This window comes from Falco naumanni, chromosome Z, assembly GCF_017639655.2.
Source record: "Falco naumanni isolate bFalNau1 chromosome Z, bFalNau1.pat, whole genome shotgun sequence".
NCBI lineage: Eukaryota > Metazoa > Chordata > Aves > Falconiformes > Falconidae > Falco > Falco naumanni.
Genome location: NC_054080.1, coordinates 13313462 through 13329040, shown reverse-complemented (window position 1 = coordinate 13329040; position 15579 = coordinate 13313462). Strand labels below are relative to the sequence as shown.

General features: G+C 36.6%; 1 protein-coding gene across 1 annotated transcript in view; it reads right to left on the bottom strand.

Moving 5' to 3' along the window:
• Nucleotides 1-14820, bottom strand: part of LOC121081234 (atrial natriuretic peptide receptor 2-like) — a 34631-nt gene extending 19811 nt beyond the window's left edge. Inside the window, exons 1-8 of the mRNA XM_040580090.1 lie at nucleotides 14767-14820; nucleotides 13640-13736; nucleotides 10829-10961; nucleotides 8447-8570; nucleotides 6384-6488; nucleotides 5588-5690; nucleotides 3924-4069; nucleotides 1247-1319 (exon numbers count right to left, since the gene is read on the bottom strand). Of these exons, the coding sequence (XP_040436024.1) occupies nucleotides 1247-1319; nucleotides 3924-4069; nucleotides 5588-5690; nucleotides 6384-6488; nucleotides 8447-8570; nucleotides 10829-10961; nucleotides 13640-13736; nucleotides 14767-14820 (835 nt within the window). The remainder of the gene's footprint in view (nucleotides 1-1246; nucleotides 1320-3923; nucleotides 4070-5587; nucleotides 5691-6383; nucleotides 6489-8446; nucleotides 8571-10828; nucleotides 10962-13639; nucleotides 13737-14766) is intronic.
• Nucleotides 14821-15579: the final 759 nt, after the last annotated feature.

Below are 15579 nucleotides of genomic sequence, written 5' to 3'. Positions count from 1 at the left end.
TTACCAGTCCTCATTACTCTTAAGTTGTTAATTATCACTGCTAGGCCTTAAAAAGTATCGATGCTTCATAGGCTCCTCTCCAAGAAAACTACTTCTTTCATCTTGGATTTTTCAAATTAATTTTTGATCTGTTATATTTTGATGATGGTTCTAATTTTCCTCAGTCTCTTTCTGTTGTTTCTACTCCCATGTGATGTTTATGACCTCTTCTAATTCACTATCAGCTGAGAATTTGCTCATGTTACTTTTTGCTATACTGAAAGACACTTTTCCTTGAGTGTTCTATTTCTGTTTTCACAAATCTGGACTGAAATTTAGTTTGGTTTATGTACTCAAATTCTAAGCTAACATCTCTTCTGTACAGCAATGAAAATATCATATCAAAACTACACAGAAATTGATGTTGAAGTCCAAGATTGAAAGCATCTCTACTATGTATTAACACAAGAATGTCTTGACATTTCTACTAGCAACATAATGATGTAACGCAGATACAGCAGACATCTTTCTAGCAATTCCTCACAAAGACAGAAAGTGAGAGTGTGCGTCAGAACAGAACTATCAACTTCAGCAGATTTCTACAAATTTACCCTTTCTGAAGATCTAGGCATTGTTTCCCTTCTGAATGTTAAAACAATGAACAGCAAAGCAAATAATCTATACTTATTTTAAGTGCAGCATAGTAGAGCATATATTAACATCTGGATTTATTCTGAACACACTTAATTAGAACCAATGAAATCATATTTTATATCCAGAAGGTAAAAAAAAAAATAAATAAAAATACAATGGCCATAATGAATTACTTTTTGCAGCAAGTCTGTCACAGATAGCATACACTGAGAGAAATTAGTATCTCATTAGGTCCCTCATTATATTTGTGCAAGTCCAGGGCAACTTAGTGAGACCAATTATACAGAATGATACATCCACTGAAGCAACTGTAATTTATTTTGTCCAAGTCCAGAGGTTATCTGTTTATTTTGGGATAGGCCTGTCTTTTTTAATTGACAAATCACCATAAAAAAGAAGGAAACTATTTAGAATAACTTTGACCTCTAAAGTTTCAATAAACAAAAATATCAGTGATGAGCTCAGAGAGGTTACAGGGGTGAAACTACAGATCTGTCACAAATTGGTTCACTTTTAGGAAGATCCTTAAAACACAAAGATGTACTTATGATTGAACTTGTTTTCAAAATTATTAAGAAAATTGATCATAGTATCAAAATGACAAGTTACTAACCTTGTTTTATGCAGGTGAAGTCTATAATCCAGCTTTCATCCCAAAACATCTTTTGTTTCTGGTATTGAAACCACTACAAAGATAAATCAAATTCATTCCTGATGTAGCCCTACTATCTTTGAAGGAATTAAACCAGAGATTATTTATTTCAAAGATGAAAGTTTATAAGAATCCAAACAAAATCTGATGTTTAAGTATCCAATATATACTTTATGAGTAACATGAGAACCAAGAATATTAATAAAAAGCTTAGAAGAAAACAGCATCCAATATTAAAAACTGTCCAGTCTATACCCTAGGATCTAACTACATGACACATTTTGCATTGGCTACAAATTCTCCATTATTGTCAATACTTCTTACACATTTACATCTCAGCCTGGACATCAGATGAGTGGCTTACATCACCTTGTGCCATGGAAATGTCCTGTGCTATGTAAGTGCATGACAAGAACACACCACATCCCAACCCCAAGATAAGGAGGAGTACATCTTATATCCTGTAACAGAATTAGCCACCCATCCACAAATGAGGTCATATTATGTCAAATACTCTAGCATAAAGAACATTAGATGGGAATTCTGTAGCTACTTTGAAAAGGTGGCGTCAATCTAATAGCTGATTTTCTGTAGAGATGACATGCAAAACTAACATAGAAAGTGTAAACACATGCTTTCAAAAGAGGAGCAGCAGATTATACAGCTGTTATAGCTGCAGTCACTGCCAAAATGTCAAACCAAAGCAGCATTTTATCATCATTATACTATTTTCTAGAGTGTGGAATTTAGTATTAGGAATTATGCATCCATTGAAACAGGTAACAAAACCCCAGATAGTACACAAGGAGCATGGTATGGAGTTTCTGCCAATAGTTTAGTAGAAATTTATGACAAACATAGAGGTCACTGACTCAAAATTAGGTAATCCCATTTATTTCAAAAGGTTTCTGAGAAAAGACATCTACATTTTATCTTGCAAAGGTATGACTGAGCAAAGGCATTTTGGCTAGAAGTGACCACTAGGCTTATTACAAACAGTGGTATCAAAGGAATCCTCTCCAACAGCTGAGTGACTGAAGAAGATATTAGTTTCCCAGATGGTTGTTTTTACATGATATTAATTACTGAATCGGATAAAAGGATCTTTCTTATCTTGTTTACTCATCACCTAACTAAAACATGAAAAAAAGAAGATGCTACTGCAGAAGTTAGCAGGAATAAGTACACAGAAACGCAAGAAGAAAAAAACCCCAACTTCAAAACCTACATACAAAAAAATATCAGAAATAATAGGTAAATATTGCTATAAGCCCTTTAGATAAACCTATGCAAGGCCAAGAAACTCCATTGCTCTTTCTAAAATGCCGATTGTTTAAAACTGTATGAACTCCTTATCTGTCCAATTACACATTTCTATCAGATCACATGGTTTTTACAGGACAGTTACTATAAACACATTGTCAAAACTGCCCTATGGATTATAAATGCTCGAATAGTTTTCGACAGTGCTTCTGTTCCTAAGTCACAAAGCCACACAGAGGGGCACAGAGCAGAGAAAAACCCTAATTGTGATTCAGCCCTCCTGTAGTACCTATTTGGTGGGCCACCAGCCTTCTGCTCATTCCTTCTCACTGCCCTTGCATACCTCAGATGCTCACTGCAACTGCAATATAAGATGGAAAGAGAAGGAATCCCCGAGGAATGAGTAGTGTATAAATTTACAGGCTCTATAAGCCAAACCCCCAATAAATTATGCTATGTGCATAGTCAATATAATGACTCTACAACTGCCATATTCACCCACTAAATCCTTGTTATGAGATTCAGAAATGTATTTTTTTGCAAGATGCAGACACATAAGGAATGTAGATCCTTTTTCCCCAAAGCACTGTGAGCTAATAAGCCATTATTGCGTGCTCTTTATACAGACATTTTCATACAATTGTATCCAAAACTACTTCTCCCATATTCATATACTCCTCTCTCCTCACTCCTTTTTTGTTTTTTCTTCATGAGCCTGTTATAATAATTGATAACTGTTATGCAAAATTAATCACTTTGAACTGAACCAAACCAGTTCAGTTACACTAAGAAAATGAGCCTATTAAAAAACCCCAATCAAATAAAACCCAAAACAAAACAAAAAGCAGGAAAAAAAAAGAAAGATCCTCTTTCGTTATTTCTTTTGAGAATATCCTGAGTTGAAAGTTTTCCATTAGAAGTTGTATTTGGACTTCAAGATTTAATGGCCTCTGGTGGAACTAATCCCTTTATGAATTTACCTAATTTATTTTTTAATTAATTTATGCCTCTGGCTTCCATAGTGTTTTGAAGCAGTGAATTTCATAACAGAGTTTTATTCTGAGTGAAAAATACTCTTATTTTATTGGCACACCCTCGTTCCCTCCTGTGAAAAACCTCTTCTTACTTTACTATTATATATCCATCCCTCTGTTACATTCTTCTTCAGTCTTCTCTCTTACAGGATGAAAATTCCAAGCCCAACGAGCTTCCCCTCATAAAGAAGCCAAAAAGGTTTTTCCCTTCCTTCTGCTTTCTTCCATAGTACACGGGTTCTGGATGCAGGAGAAAAACTATCCCTCTACTAAGAGAGAGCTCCACTCTAACCAAACCATGGAAGTAACAAAAAGGAAACAGAAGACGAAAGGATACTTACCATGACTACCAAAATGAAGCCAGTGCAGACTAAACAAACTGGTAAGGCAATTGCTATCCTAGCATCAGCAGACAGTGGGCATTCCCCGCAGTCTGCTGGACAGGTAGAGCAGCCTTCTTCTTCCTCACAAAAGCCATCTCCACAGACTGATTAGAAAAGAAAACACGTATCAGAACACTTTAAGTTAGTGTCATCCATCCACAAGGTTGTATTCAGATTTAAACACAGGTTCCTTGAGCTGGGAAACCTCAGAGTACCAGAAAGAATAAACTTTGAAGAATCCAGAGATAGCACCCCAGCAGCTGAAAGAATAACCTGAAATTTTAAAATGATACAGGATCTCTTTGATCAGATTAAATTGTTAATGACCTCAGAGACTTTGACATGTTTGGTGTATAAATCATTTCATCACTACTCTGTTTCTCATTGTCCATCTGTTTTTTCTGAGACTTAAAGTTCCTCAAGGCAGTCATTGTCTTTTATATTCTTTGTACTTGATCCAGCCCTCGAGATCCCCAGAAGATGATGACCCTTCCTCAGCAGCAGCAGCAGACACTGGATACTACAGAATGAAACCCTGCAACCCATACTTCAAGTATTTCTTTTTCTCCAAGGTCTTATGAAAACAGACCCTTATCAGATGTGATTAAAAACAAAAGCCCTAGAGAACAAAACTCTTTCTCCCTTGTCTTGAGTGGTGTTTCAATTTTACCTGTATGACTAAACTAATATCATGCTCTACTTCAGCCTTCTGAGAAGAGCTGAAGGTATCATTCTGTCACTATGTAATAATTCACTGCTTGGTTGTAATTCTGCCTCAGTCGATCTATTTCCAGCATAACATCAGGATAATCACTAAGTCGCTTTCTGCCTCAGGGGTAGAGCAGCATTTTAAATTTATTTTCTAATAAATTGTAAGTTTACTGGAAAACTCAGCTGCAGCTGTCTTGAAATGAATAGCAAATTCGATAGCTAAATACTTCCATCCACACTGGAGTTGCTTTGGTTCTTTGTTTTTGCCATAACATTAGGAAATATATTCTCAAACTTCCAGAAGAGTACTGTGATGACATTCCTATTCTACCCAATATTTTTCTTCAGCTTGTGTGGTTAATTTCTTAAATAAAGTCCACTTTTAAGTTTTACATTGCTAAGAGAATTGTTATGGTTATTTCTGCTTCCCTGCATACAGCTATACCAAAGTGAATGAAAGATCGATGCCTTTCAGAGGACTCAAATTTTAATGTGAACAAGGGAAACAAATTGGGTTCCTATGTTTCCTATGTGCTTAAGGCTAGTGTGCTCCCCTTCAGATGAAGTGTCCAGATCCTCAAAACATACTAGATGGAAGAATATTTTCACATCCCCATCAACTGCAGACAAGCTTTGTAGTACCTGAAGCCACTCATCATGGTAGTTGACTTTACCTGTTTGATGAGTGGCTTCCAGCTGTTCTACGTTCAAACACAGGTTAGAAGCTCAGACACTTTTTCAGATGTTTAGTGTTATGTGAAGAAGAATTTTAGAAATAATTTTGTGTATTTTAAATGGTAAGAGGGAGTGGTAGGAGTCTCTTTTGCTCTTGGTAACCATGCATGAATGATAAAAGCATTGAGATTTGCCATCAATAAGCAATTCCCTCACATCTTCATTTTATATCATACCTATTGCAGGAAGGACTGTGGTTTTTGCTTCCAGAGCAACTTGCATTCTCCCAACTCTGATGTGTGCGATGAGAGAAGTCACACCCACGTGAACTAAAACAACCTGTCAAACAAGTGAACAAAGCAGCAAGTGTCAAAACTTCACCTGCATATAGTAGGTTATTATAAAAACAATCGCCTGATTGCGGTGTTTTGCAAAAGAATGTGTGCATTTTTTCAGAATCAGGAAGGAGGTATCCTTGGCTGGGGAGACAAACAGAAACAGGAGAGAGAATGTCTGTGGGAAAGGCAGGCCTGATTCCCCTTCTGGTGTGTGTTCTTTTCGCCAAGCAGGGTGATCAGCCTATGCATGCTGCCATGTTTGCTTCCTTGTTACTTCTGCTGGGTCGAAGCCTGCTAATGGCCATATTAACCTGTGACACATTCCAGACACATGCACATAACAATGTATGTGCAATATATTGTTAGTGTAGGCCTCAAACAGACAGATTAGGCTGTTCTCTTCTCTCCCATGCCCATTACTCGTATTACCTACCTATGCAGTAGTAGTGTGTAAAGCTGTTACTTACATGTTGTCAGTCAGGAATTCATATTATCCAGCAATATGCATCATGTACACACAGAACACTTAAAAATAAATGTAATGGGGAAGACTTACATGAACCACACTAAACTAATAGCAAGTAAGCTCTGAAGAGAGCAAACCAGGTAAAATCCTCTGAGGGTATGTGTGTGTATGTGTGCGTAGGTATGTGCGTGTATATGTATGTATAAAGTCCTATATAAATATACTTACCTTGGCAGTCCAGTTTCTTTGGGTCATTTTGCCAGCTGTAGACAAAGTGTGAGTAAATATCTGGCCATCATCTGGGATCCACGGACCACATATTCCTCCTCTACCCTTTATCAGATATATTGGTTACATTAGTAAACCACAACACAACAAAAATCCTAGCTCCTCCACTTTTACTTTCTTAAAATTATTTGTGTTCTTTAACAGGAAATAAAGTTATATTCTGTAACCAAATTTACTAAAATGCCAAAGCACAATCAACATTGTTCTGCCATAAACTAAAAGATAAAATAAGAGACAAGCATTTTTTCCTACATTGAAGTAAAATCTCAAAAATATAGTTATTTTTTAAAATACATGAACCAAAATGTGGTCCCAAATTTTAACTGCAGTAATTCTAAGAAGCTAATACACTTTTCCAGGATTTTCTGTATTAGAACCAGAAACAGAATCATATCATACTTTTTATATTTTTCTAAAGGGGTTTTGTTGCGGTTTCACTTTTGATACAGAAATGAGGAAGGAAAACATCTCTTTTGTGCCTGTTTGCAGAACATTTCTTAGTAAAGCTGTTAAGATGTAAAGTTCCAAGCAATTGCAACCATAAAGGATTATTTTGGCTGTCTGATGATCTTGAATTTTTTTTTTCTTTGAAAGAATTAAGTCTGTCTCCTAAGTCCAGAGATTTCTTCAGGCACTTCTTTCAATGCACCATAAGACAGACGAACTCAAAAGAAATGGGGTTCATGTTAACCAAGATATAATGTTTTAAAACACATGACACTGAAAAAAAAAAAAACAAAACAACCAAAAAAACAAACAAACAACAAAACCTCCTCTTGAACAATGGAAAAACCTTGCTTTGAAGTATGTTTGATCTTATGCAATGATACTCATGGCCTTTTGCTGTATGACAGGAACTGAAATATTTACAGTATTACAAGGAAGCCAGATGATGCATGTTGGCTACATGCTTTCACCTTTTCCACACCTTAATGCCATGCAAAATTAATTGTGAAAGTAAGAAATAATGGAGAGGCCACCACAGTGGTGGTGGGATGTTGAAATTATTTACTATGGTTCCAGACAAAAGTTTTGACATGATGGTTCCAGCATGGATTCCTCTTTTAAACCGAAGTCCTGGTATCAGCTAAGGCTCCCAGGAAATCATTAATAAAACAGCTCCTTAAGAAGAGACTGCCAAGAATTAAGCTAGGGGTGTTGCGGAGGCATTAAGTGTACATGAACTAGCCACAAGACATGTAGACTAGGCTTTTTATTATACCATCTTTGATCATGAAGAATGTGTCAGGTTGACAGAAGGGAGTTCAACTAGAAAAACTGGGCAACTGTATGAAGATTATTATACTTTATTATTATAATTATTGTTAAGGCTTACCTCACAGAGAAAAAAAAAAAAAAAAAGAAAAAAAAGTGTCCCAAACTGTATTGTTAGCATCAGAACCTTAAATGTTCATTCAGAGTGGGACAGGCTTTTTTGATGAACCAAGCAGACTCATTATGATAGATACTACTTACACAATCAGTATTTGGATTCCTTTTTTTGCTCTGATCTGATACAGAAAAATCATTCCACCCCAGGACATGTGTATACAATCTTCAATCCTACAAGTCACAGACAGTGATACTTATCCCACTCAACTTCAGTAATTTAAGCATATCATTCAGAGTCCCTCTATAAGCTGAAGGACAGTACAACAATTCCAATTGACAACTCACCCTGCTTGCTTTAGAATGAAATTATCTGTCTTTCTTTCTCTATTGACTGAAACAGAGATCTGAGTCAAGTAGTCTCAAAGAGATCAAACTGGCCCCACTAAATATAAAATGAAAGATTCTGAATACTGCCTTGTCCAAAAATTCAGCTATTTCTTTGAAGCGTCAGCATCCTGTGCAAAAAATCAAAAACTGGCAAATTTCCCCACAGTGATTTTAGTGAACTGTAGACTTGGTCTAATTGTAATTACAGAAAGACGTCATAAGCTTGTACCTCATTATTACAACTATGTCTGACCCAGCACGTGATGCTGTACCATTATACTAACCATGAAGGCCAGAGGACAGGAGTGAATGTTGGCATGGTAGACACAGCAGTTCTCCCCATTCGCATCTTTCCAGCTGGCAGGGCATTCATGCTCCTCACAGAATTCCTTTGCAGCAGTAGCATTGCTAGACGAGCAGCAAAGAGAGAAAATTTTTATTCCTCATTCCCCAAAACTGCAACAAGCACAAGAGCCTATTCTTCATCCTGCACACAAAAATCAGTAGCAAAAACACATTCAGTGGAATAAACACTGTTACACCACATCTTTCTCTTTTATTTTGCTTTTGGCTGAAGCACTCCTAGAGCAATGAAGACTGTTTTCAACCCGACAACTGTCTACTGCCATGTGGTAGGGACTTCTGGCAAATTCTATGCCACAAGCAAGTACCAGCCTTCATTCCTTTCCCCAGACTGACTTCATGACCAGATGGGATTACTTGACACTGCTATATCTGACACAGAAGATGCAATTACTCTACTTCCACCACCAGAAACACGTGCCCCTGGCCACTTTCATTCTCAGTGTTTTCAATTATGCAACTTCATCTATGCATGTGATTCATACATATCATTCAGCTCCAGCCTTCGCTCCACAACCCAAAACACCAAGGAAAATGTCAATTATTGACAATAATATCAGATATAAATCCCCAAATGAAAAATTTAGAGCAGAAAGTGGACCTTATGCATAATGTTTTGCAAAACAAGGTGGGCCGTTTGAAAGTTCATCCCTGAAAGATTAATGTAGTTACCTGCAAATGTGTGATGCAACACTTCCTCCCACTGTTTCCTCAGTTACACTTTCAGCTGCTTATCATCCTAATAAATCTGGCTTTAAAATAAAATCATTTTCCACAAACATGGTTTACTCAGTAGATACAGCCAGACTTAGTTGTAGGGTTTAAGTTTACATGTTATGCACTTTTGATGGGTCTCTATAAAACAGTGCCAGAACACCAGGATTTATTTTTGAGTTTGTATTTAATGAGAGAAGAACTAGCCAGTAATGAGTAGATTTAGGACTGAAGACTATTACAAGAACTAAACACAAATATCGTTTGGGATCAGGTTGACATAGATTGACACGGCCAGATTTACAAAGGCATAGACGCACTTGAAATCTGAGATAAGCAAATTTGTCAGTTCCTAAGGCACCTAAACAGATAAAGTGTTAATTCACGTATTTGTCTTTATGACTACTTTTTAAAATTTATCCTGTATTCTCTGTTTTTTATTCATATCTTCATCATGGTTTCACCCAATTATGCTGATGCCCATATATTGACTTGCCAGGCTCAGCCATATTTGGGTCAACCACTAAACTTAAGAGTCTTCTAGTTAAAATGAGGTGCAAATTTAATCCCTTTGAAAAGTTGTAGCCTAGTTTTCTCTCTTTTTAAATATTTGCCATCTGTCTTTATGTGCAAGATATGTATATGTACACAAAGAACAGAGTTTTCCAAATTCTTTACTGATTCAAGGGAGTAGGTCTCCCTGGAATGACTAGAAAACCAGATTCATCTCCAGGCAGTGAAAAATCCTGCTCTATGTTGAAGTCCTTGGAAATAATATAAGTCATAAATTTCAGAAAATGTGATAAAGAAATTTTGCAAAACTGTAATCTGTACACCTGGTCAAAATACAGTATCAACCTTTTGCTATGTGAACACTCAGACTGGCAGAGGAAAATGTGAGATTTTCTGCAAACAGCTCTTACACTAACCAAGTACAGCACAAAAAGTGGGGAAAACCAAGTGCTGCCTCTGTCCCAGACATTGCTGTATATGGATGGAGAATTGCTGTGTACAGACAAAAGTGTAAAATCAGGATGTATTAGCCTTTTAGTTGTACACATAAATATTCTGTATTTAACCTCTGCTGTCTACAGTCACCAACTCAATCTCCGAGTTGATATATAAACTTTGGACTGATTTAAATCCCATGGAAATCAAAAGAAAATTCATTACTGAATTCAGTAGATTCAGGGTTGGGCCAGCCTCTTTTTCATATCCATGTTGTGCACTTAAAATACACTTATGATTAAAAGGAGTATAAGACACAGTTAGTTTTGGTCTGATGCTTAAACTTCAGTTGCAAAATCCATGTGTAGAGAAGTCAAGAAGTGATATTCAGAGTTGCACTGAGACAGTAATGCAGATACAGGATGATGACCATGTGGGCAAGTGTGCCATGATGGCTGCCCTGAGGGCAAAGTCATTGCAGAGGGAAAATATCAGGGCAAAAAGAGCTGCAAGAGACCTCAAGAGATGCAAGAAACTAGGAAGGAGCCCCAGAGTGTGTGTTCCAATTATGTTACTGAAAATGTACGCATAGAATCCTTACATACTCATGACCATGAAGGCATTTTTATAGAAGGTAATACCTGTGAGAAAGGATTTGATTTTGCACTGCATACTGATAAAAGCTGTCTGAAGCAAAGACTGCATAGGTCACATTGAAGAATTCCCCGCTCACAGCTGTTTCTGGAGGTCTTTGCACCCATGCCATCTCCAAGCCTAGAAACAACACAATCATGAGCTAACATATTTGCTCTACTTTTCTACTTTACAAATGCATACAAATGTAAAACTTTATAGTGATTTTCATCTGTTGTTTCATTGCTTTTTATAAGCCCAAAACAGTTATCCATTTTAATGGTTTTACAGTTATACATAAATGCACATTAATTGATCAATTCTGACACTCACTTCGAAAAGAACAAGCTAATGGAGAAAAAGACAAAAAATCTCGTTACTTTATCTGAAGTAGCTTTGCTCCCAGCATAATGCAGTGCTGCTTCCCCTGGCAGATTTGCTTGCCACTTTGATCAGTCGATAAAGATTGCTATTCATTCTTGGCTGCTTTCACTGAGGCACACCTCATTATGGAAGCATAGACAACACACATGAAATTCAGTCAAAACCCTTAGCCTCATGAGACATAAATTATATATACTGATAATTATATATTTAAGAAAGCATTTTCTTTTTATAAAACTGTATCACATCTAGAACAGAGCACAGTGGAAGAAGCGCTCCCCAATCATCTGTCATTTTCCATTTCAACACTCTTACTGGGAAAGATGATTTATCCCATTCATCTCTCTTGTCTCTGGGACACTATATTACCTACCTTGAGCCTGAGAATGAAATTAAATAGGAGATGGGAGAAGTTTTTAATCCATATTCTTAAACAACACTATCAAAATCATTCCACTCCATTCACCTACCTCTTTCTGTACTGTTGGATGAAGGTTTTAATGAAGGTTTAATTTGCATCCCTTCAAATTATTTACATCACACAAGTGTATAACTTTCAGTTTGTCAAAAAGTGTTCAATACCTTCTGCAGAGAATGGGTAAACCTGCCCTTCAAAAAAATCCTCACTTTGTGCTGTTGTTAAATTTTAAACTTTTTTCTTACGCTGGAGTTGTTTTTACAAGTGTATTCTTCACTTGCACTGTTAGTGAAGGTACTATTTCTTCTCTAAACATAAATCTGTTTCAGATCTATAGAAGTAAATTGTAAAATAACCTCTTGATTTCACAGCTCTTTTGAAAACTAAACACTCTTTATAAATGCTAACACTATGAGAGAAACTCAGGCAACACAAAAATTTACATAAAAATGCTAGTGTGATTTGCATTAAAAGGTAAGAGAGCTGAGCTTCAGAGAATGTGTAAGAATGAAGGCAAAGGTCAGCATACATTTCAGTTAAATTACTTTCTATTTGCCTTTAAAGGTTTCACAAAGATAAAACCCCCTCTTCTTTCAATGATAGATATCCCACATCTAAATGCTTTGAAGATCTTGTGTTAAATCCACAGCAATGAGGCTACAGTATATGCTTCTTGCTTTGCTTTTAAGAAAGCCCAGATGACAGGGAAAAACTACAGAGAAAGGCAGGACAGAGGTTGGAGTTCATTGTAAAACTGGTTGCAAAGGGTATATGTTAATTAAGCAACCTACTCATATTAGTTTTCCTTGTACTTAGTTTGCACTTTTATTATTAGTAAGAATAGCTTTAAACAAGTCATCTGTTCTGATGAATGGTTGAAGCAACAGTAAATTTATACAGGGATAAAAATCTTAGCTGACAATTATTTAGATTGTCTTTGAATTTCACTGTTTCAACAGAACTCTTGGAAAATGTTTAATTGAGCTCAGAGGGAGACCCAGCAGTATATGTTCTGGAGTGTTTTATCAGTATTATTTTCTCAGGTGTCCTTGCTTTTTCTAAAAACCTTATCGAAACATATTGCCTCTGATCTTATATTTTACAACGTAAACGAAAGTGTTGATTGATGCCACCTACTTATCAATTACAAAGTCACAAAATCACAGATTAGTTGCAATTGGAAGGCACCACTGGAAACCATTTGGTCCAGCCTTGTGTTGTTCAAGGCAGGGTCATCCAAAGCAGGTTGCTCTAGATTTTGTCTAGTTGGGTTTTGAAAATCTCCAAGGATGGAAGAACCACAGCCTTTCTGGGTAACCTGTTTTACTGTTTGATCACCCTTACAGTACAGAATAATTTTCTTTTGTTTAAATTTAATTTCCCATATTTCAGTCCCTCTGTAATTATTTTTCAATCTCAAACAATCAATTTCCAACATAAAAATTATTCTATTATTTGTTATCTCATTATGTAAATTAATTTCTGAAACGGAGTGGACTAAATGGTTAAAGATCTCAGATTTTTTTAAAGTACTCATGAAACACAGTTTTGACAAGGTGGAAAAGCATGACATGTAGAATCAATGATTTTGCTTACTGGCTGGAGGGTTTAAACAGTTCACTTTTGAACTGACACTACAAAATTTCAGCAATGACTCAACAGAATTTGCTGCAATGCAGAACTGCCTGCCTGCTTTGTTTGGATTAAGTTGCATTTGTTTTTCTAATGAGAAATAAAATGGTTTTGGTTTCTTTCTGGGGGAAGGGATTCAGCTATTGCTACTACTTTTTCTTTTGGAACCAATGAATATTAGACAAATAATTGCTCTGAAGTATCTTTTGTTTGTTTTCTTTAACTTATTTCTCTATGAAGACAGGTTGTCACTGATTCAGATGTTTTCCACCATGCATAACATTCATTATGAGTTAGTTAATATTCTGAGTACTGCAGTTTTGGGTTTTCAACCGTTCCCCAAGCAAGAGATTAACTTTTTTGAACAGCTTAAGGACTCACTCACCTCCACAGTCCATCATATTATACTCATCTGGTTTTTCCAGGGGCCAACAGTCATAGTCTTTGTTATCTAAATCATGCCACCCCTCCACCAATATCACCTGCCAGAAAAAAAGCATATGAATAGACTCAAAAAAAAACCCCAAACCCAACAATATGGGAACAGGGAAAGGATGAGTTTCATCTCCAAAGTTTTTATGTCTTCTAAAGAAGTCAAATGAAATGCAGAAACACAGCCTGGCGTATTTCACTCTTTTCTACTTCTAGAGCAAAAACTGACAGCTTCCTAGGGTTATGCAAACTCAATCAGTATATTATCTTGATTTATCCAGAAATTTTCTATGAAACAATGAGGGAACCTAAGAATCTTTCAGTTGCAGAAGGTTTTCTCTACAAAGAGTGAGTGGTTCTAGGACCATATTCAGGGAGACATTTTATTTAAGCAGGTTTTTTGCTTGCTTTTGAAATGGCATGCGTGCAAACACACACAACACACTCAAAACTGCTCACTTTCTTTTAATCTTTTACACCTAAACTCTTTGAGTAAGTCTTTTTTGTTATACCGTTAATAACACAATACAACAGTTAATTATATAAATGTTAAACTATATAATTACAGCTATTAAGATCACATAAGCCTATTACAGGAAGGATACAGCATCATAATAGCATACAGATTGAATTGCATCAGTAGCAGAATAAAATTATACATATATATATATTACATATTATAATATATATAAATAATGTATTAAAATATATACCCTAGCATATATATGAACAGAACAGAGTATGTCATGATAATGCACCCTGGTCTTATTCCACTTCCAGTGAAAGGTAATAGTTTCTATTAATATAATATGCCATCACTTTTCCTTATATTATTAGAGGATAATCATCTACTGTATTATACAATTACTTATCACAGTACTCATGGAAAAAGATAGAATTATACAATGGATTTTTCCAAAATAGTTTTCTATTACTTTTATTTTCTAAATTACTAAAGTAACATTCAACAATCACCTGGTATAAATAGCTGTCTCACTGCCATAAGCCATATACATTTCGTTCCGTATGCACAGACCACTGGAATAAGTTCTGGTAAGCAGATCTATATAGTTTACCTACCAATAAACTGAGGAGGCTTCGGAGCCCTAAAGCTGGTGTTTTGACAGCTCTCATGTTCTCTAACATGCACCCAGCTCACCAGGTGTCAGAGCTGCTTCTGCTGGTGCTGTTGCTACTGAACTTGATGCCCTTACCTAAGAAGGGAGGTTGCTAGGCAAACTGATGCTGGCGACTCCAGCTGCTGCAGCTGTTCCGCCTCCTCCTTCCCTCTTCTCCGCTACGCCACTACTTGGTGCAAGGTGGAAACACCTTCTGCACCTCCGCTGAACTTCTCTGAAAAATCAACACTTTACTTAGGGCAGCTCCACTGTCAGACCTTTGAAGTTTGTGCTCCTCAGCTCAAAGCTGGGAAAGCAATGGGAGGATTTTATTTTAGTGTCTTGTCAAACTTCTCCAGCATCTGACCCTCAGCAGATGAATTGATACTGTGGAAATAAAAACAGAGACACAGCTGGGCCTGGGGGTGGAGATATCTAAACTATATATAAACTCCAAGGCAAGAAAAGGTTATCTGTGTAAGACTAGAGGTTGCATTAGGTGATCTCCTGAGGTTCCTTCCAACCTGAATTGTATTAGACACTACGACTTCAATTCCTCCGTCCTCGGAGCTGTAGGACAGCTTTTACCTGAGAACTGTCCTACTACAAACACAGGTGAAACAGACCTCTGCCCAGCCATGCTGGTATGATGAAGACATAGATGTGTCCATGACTATTGCTGTTTGCTGAAGTCACTGCCAACACAAAACCTCAGCTGTGATTCAGCTCTCCTGAATATTTGCCTGTGTTTTCTCTGGAATTCTGGCTCTCAGCC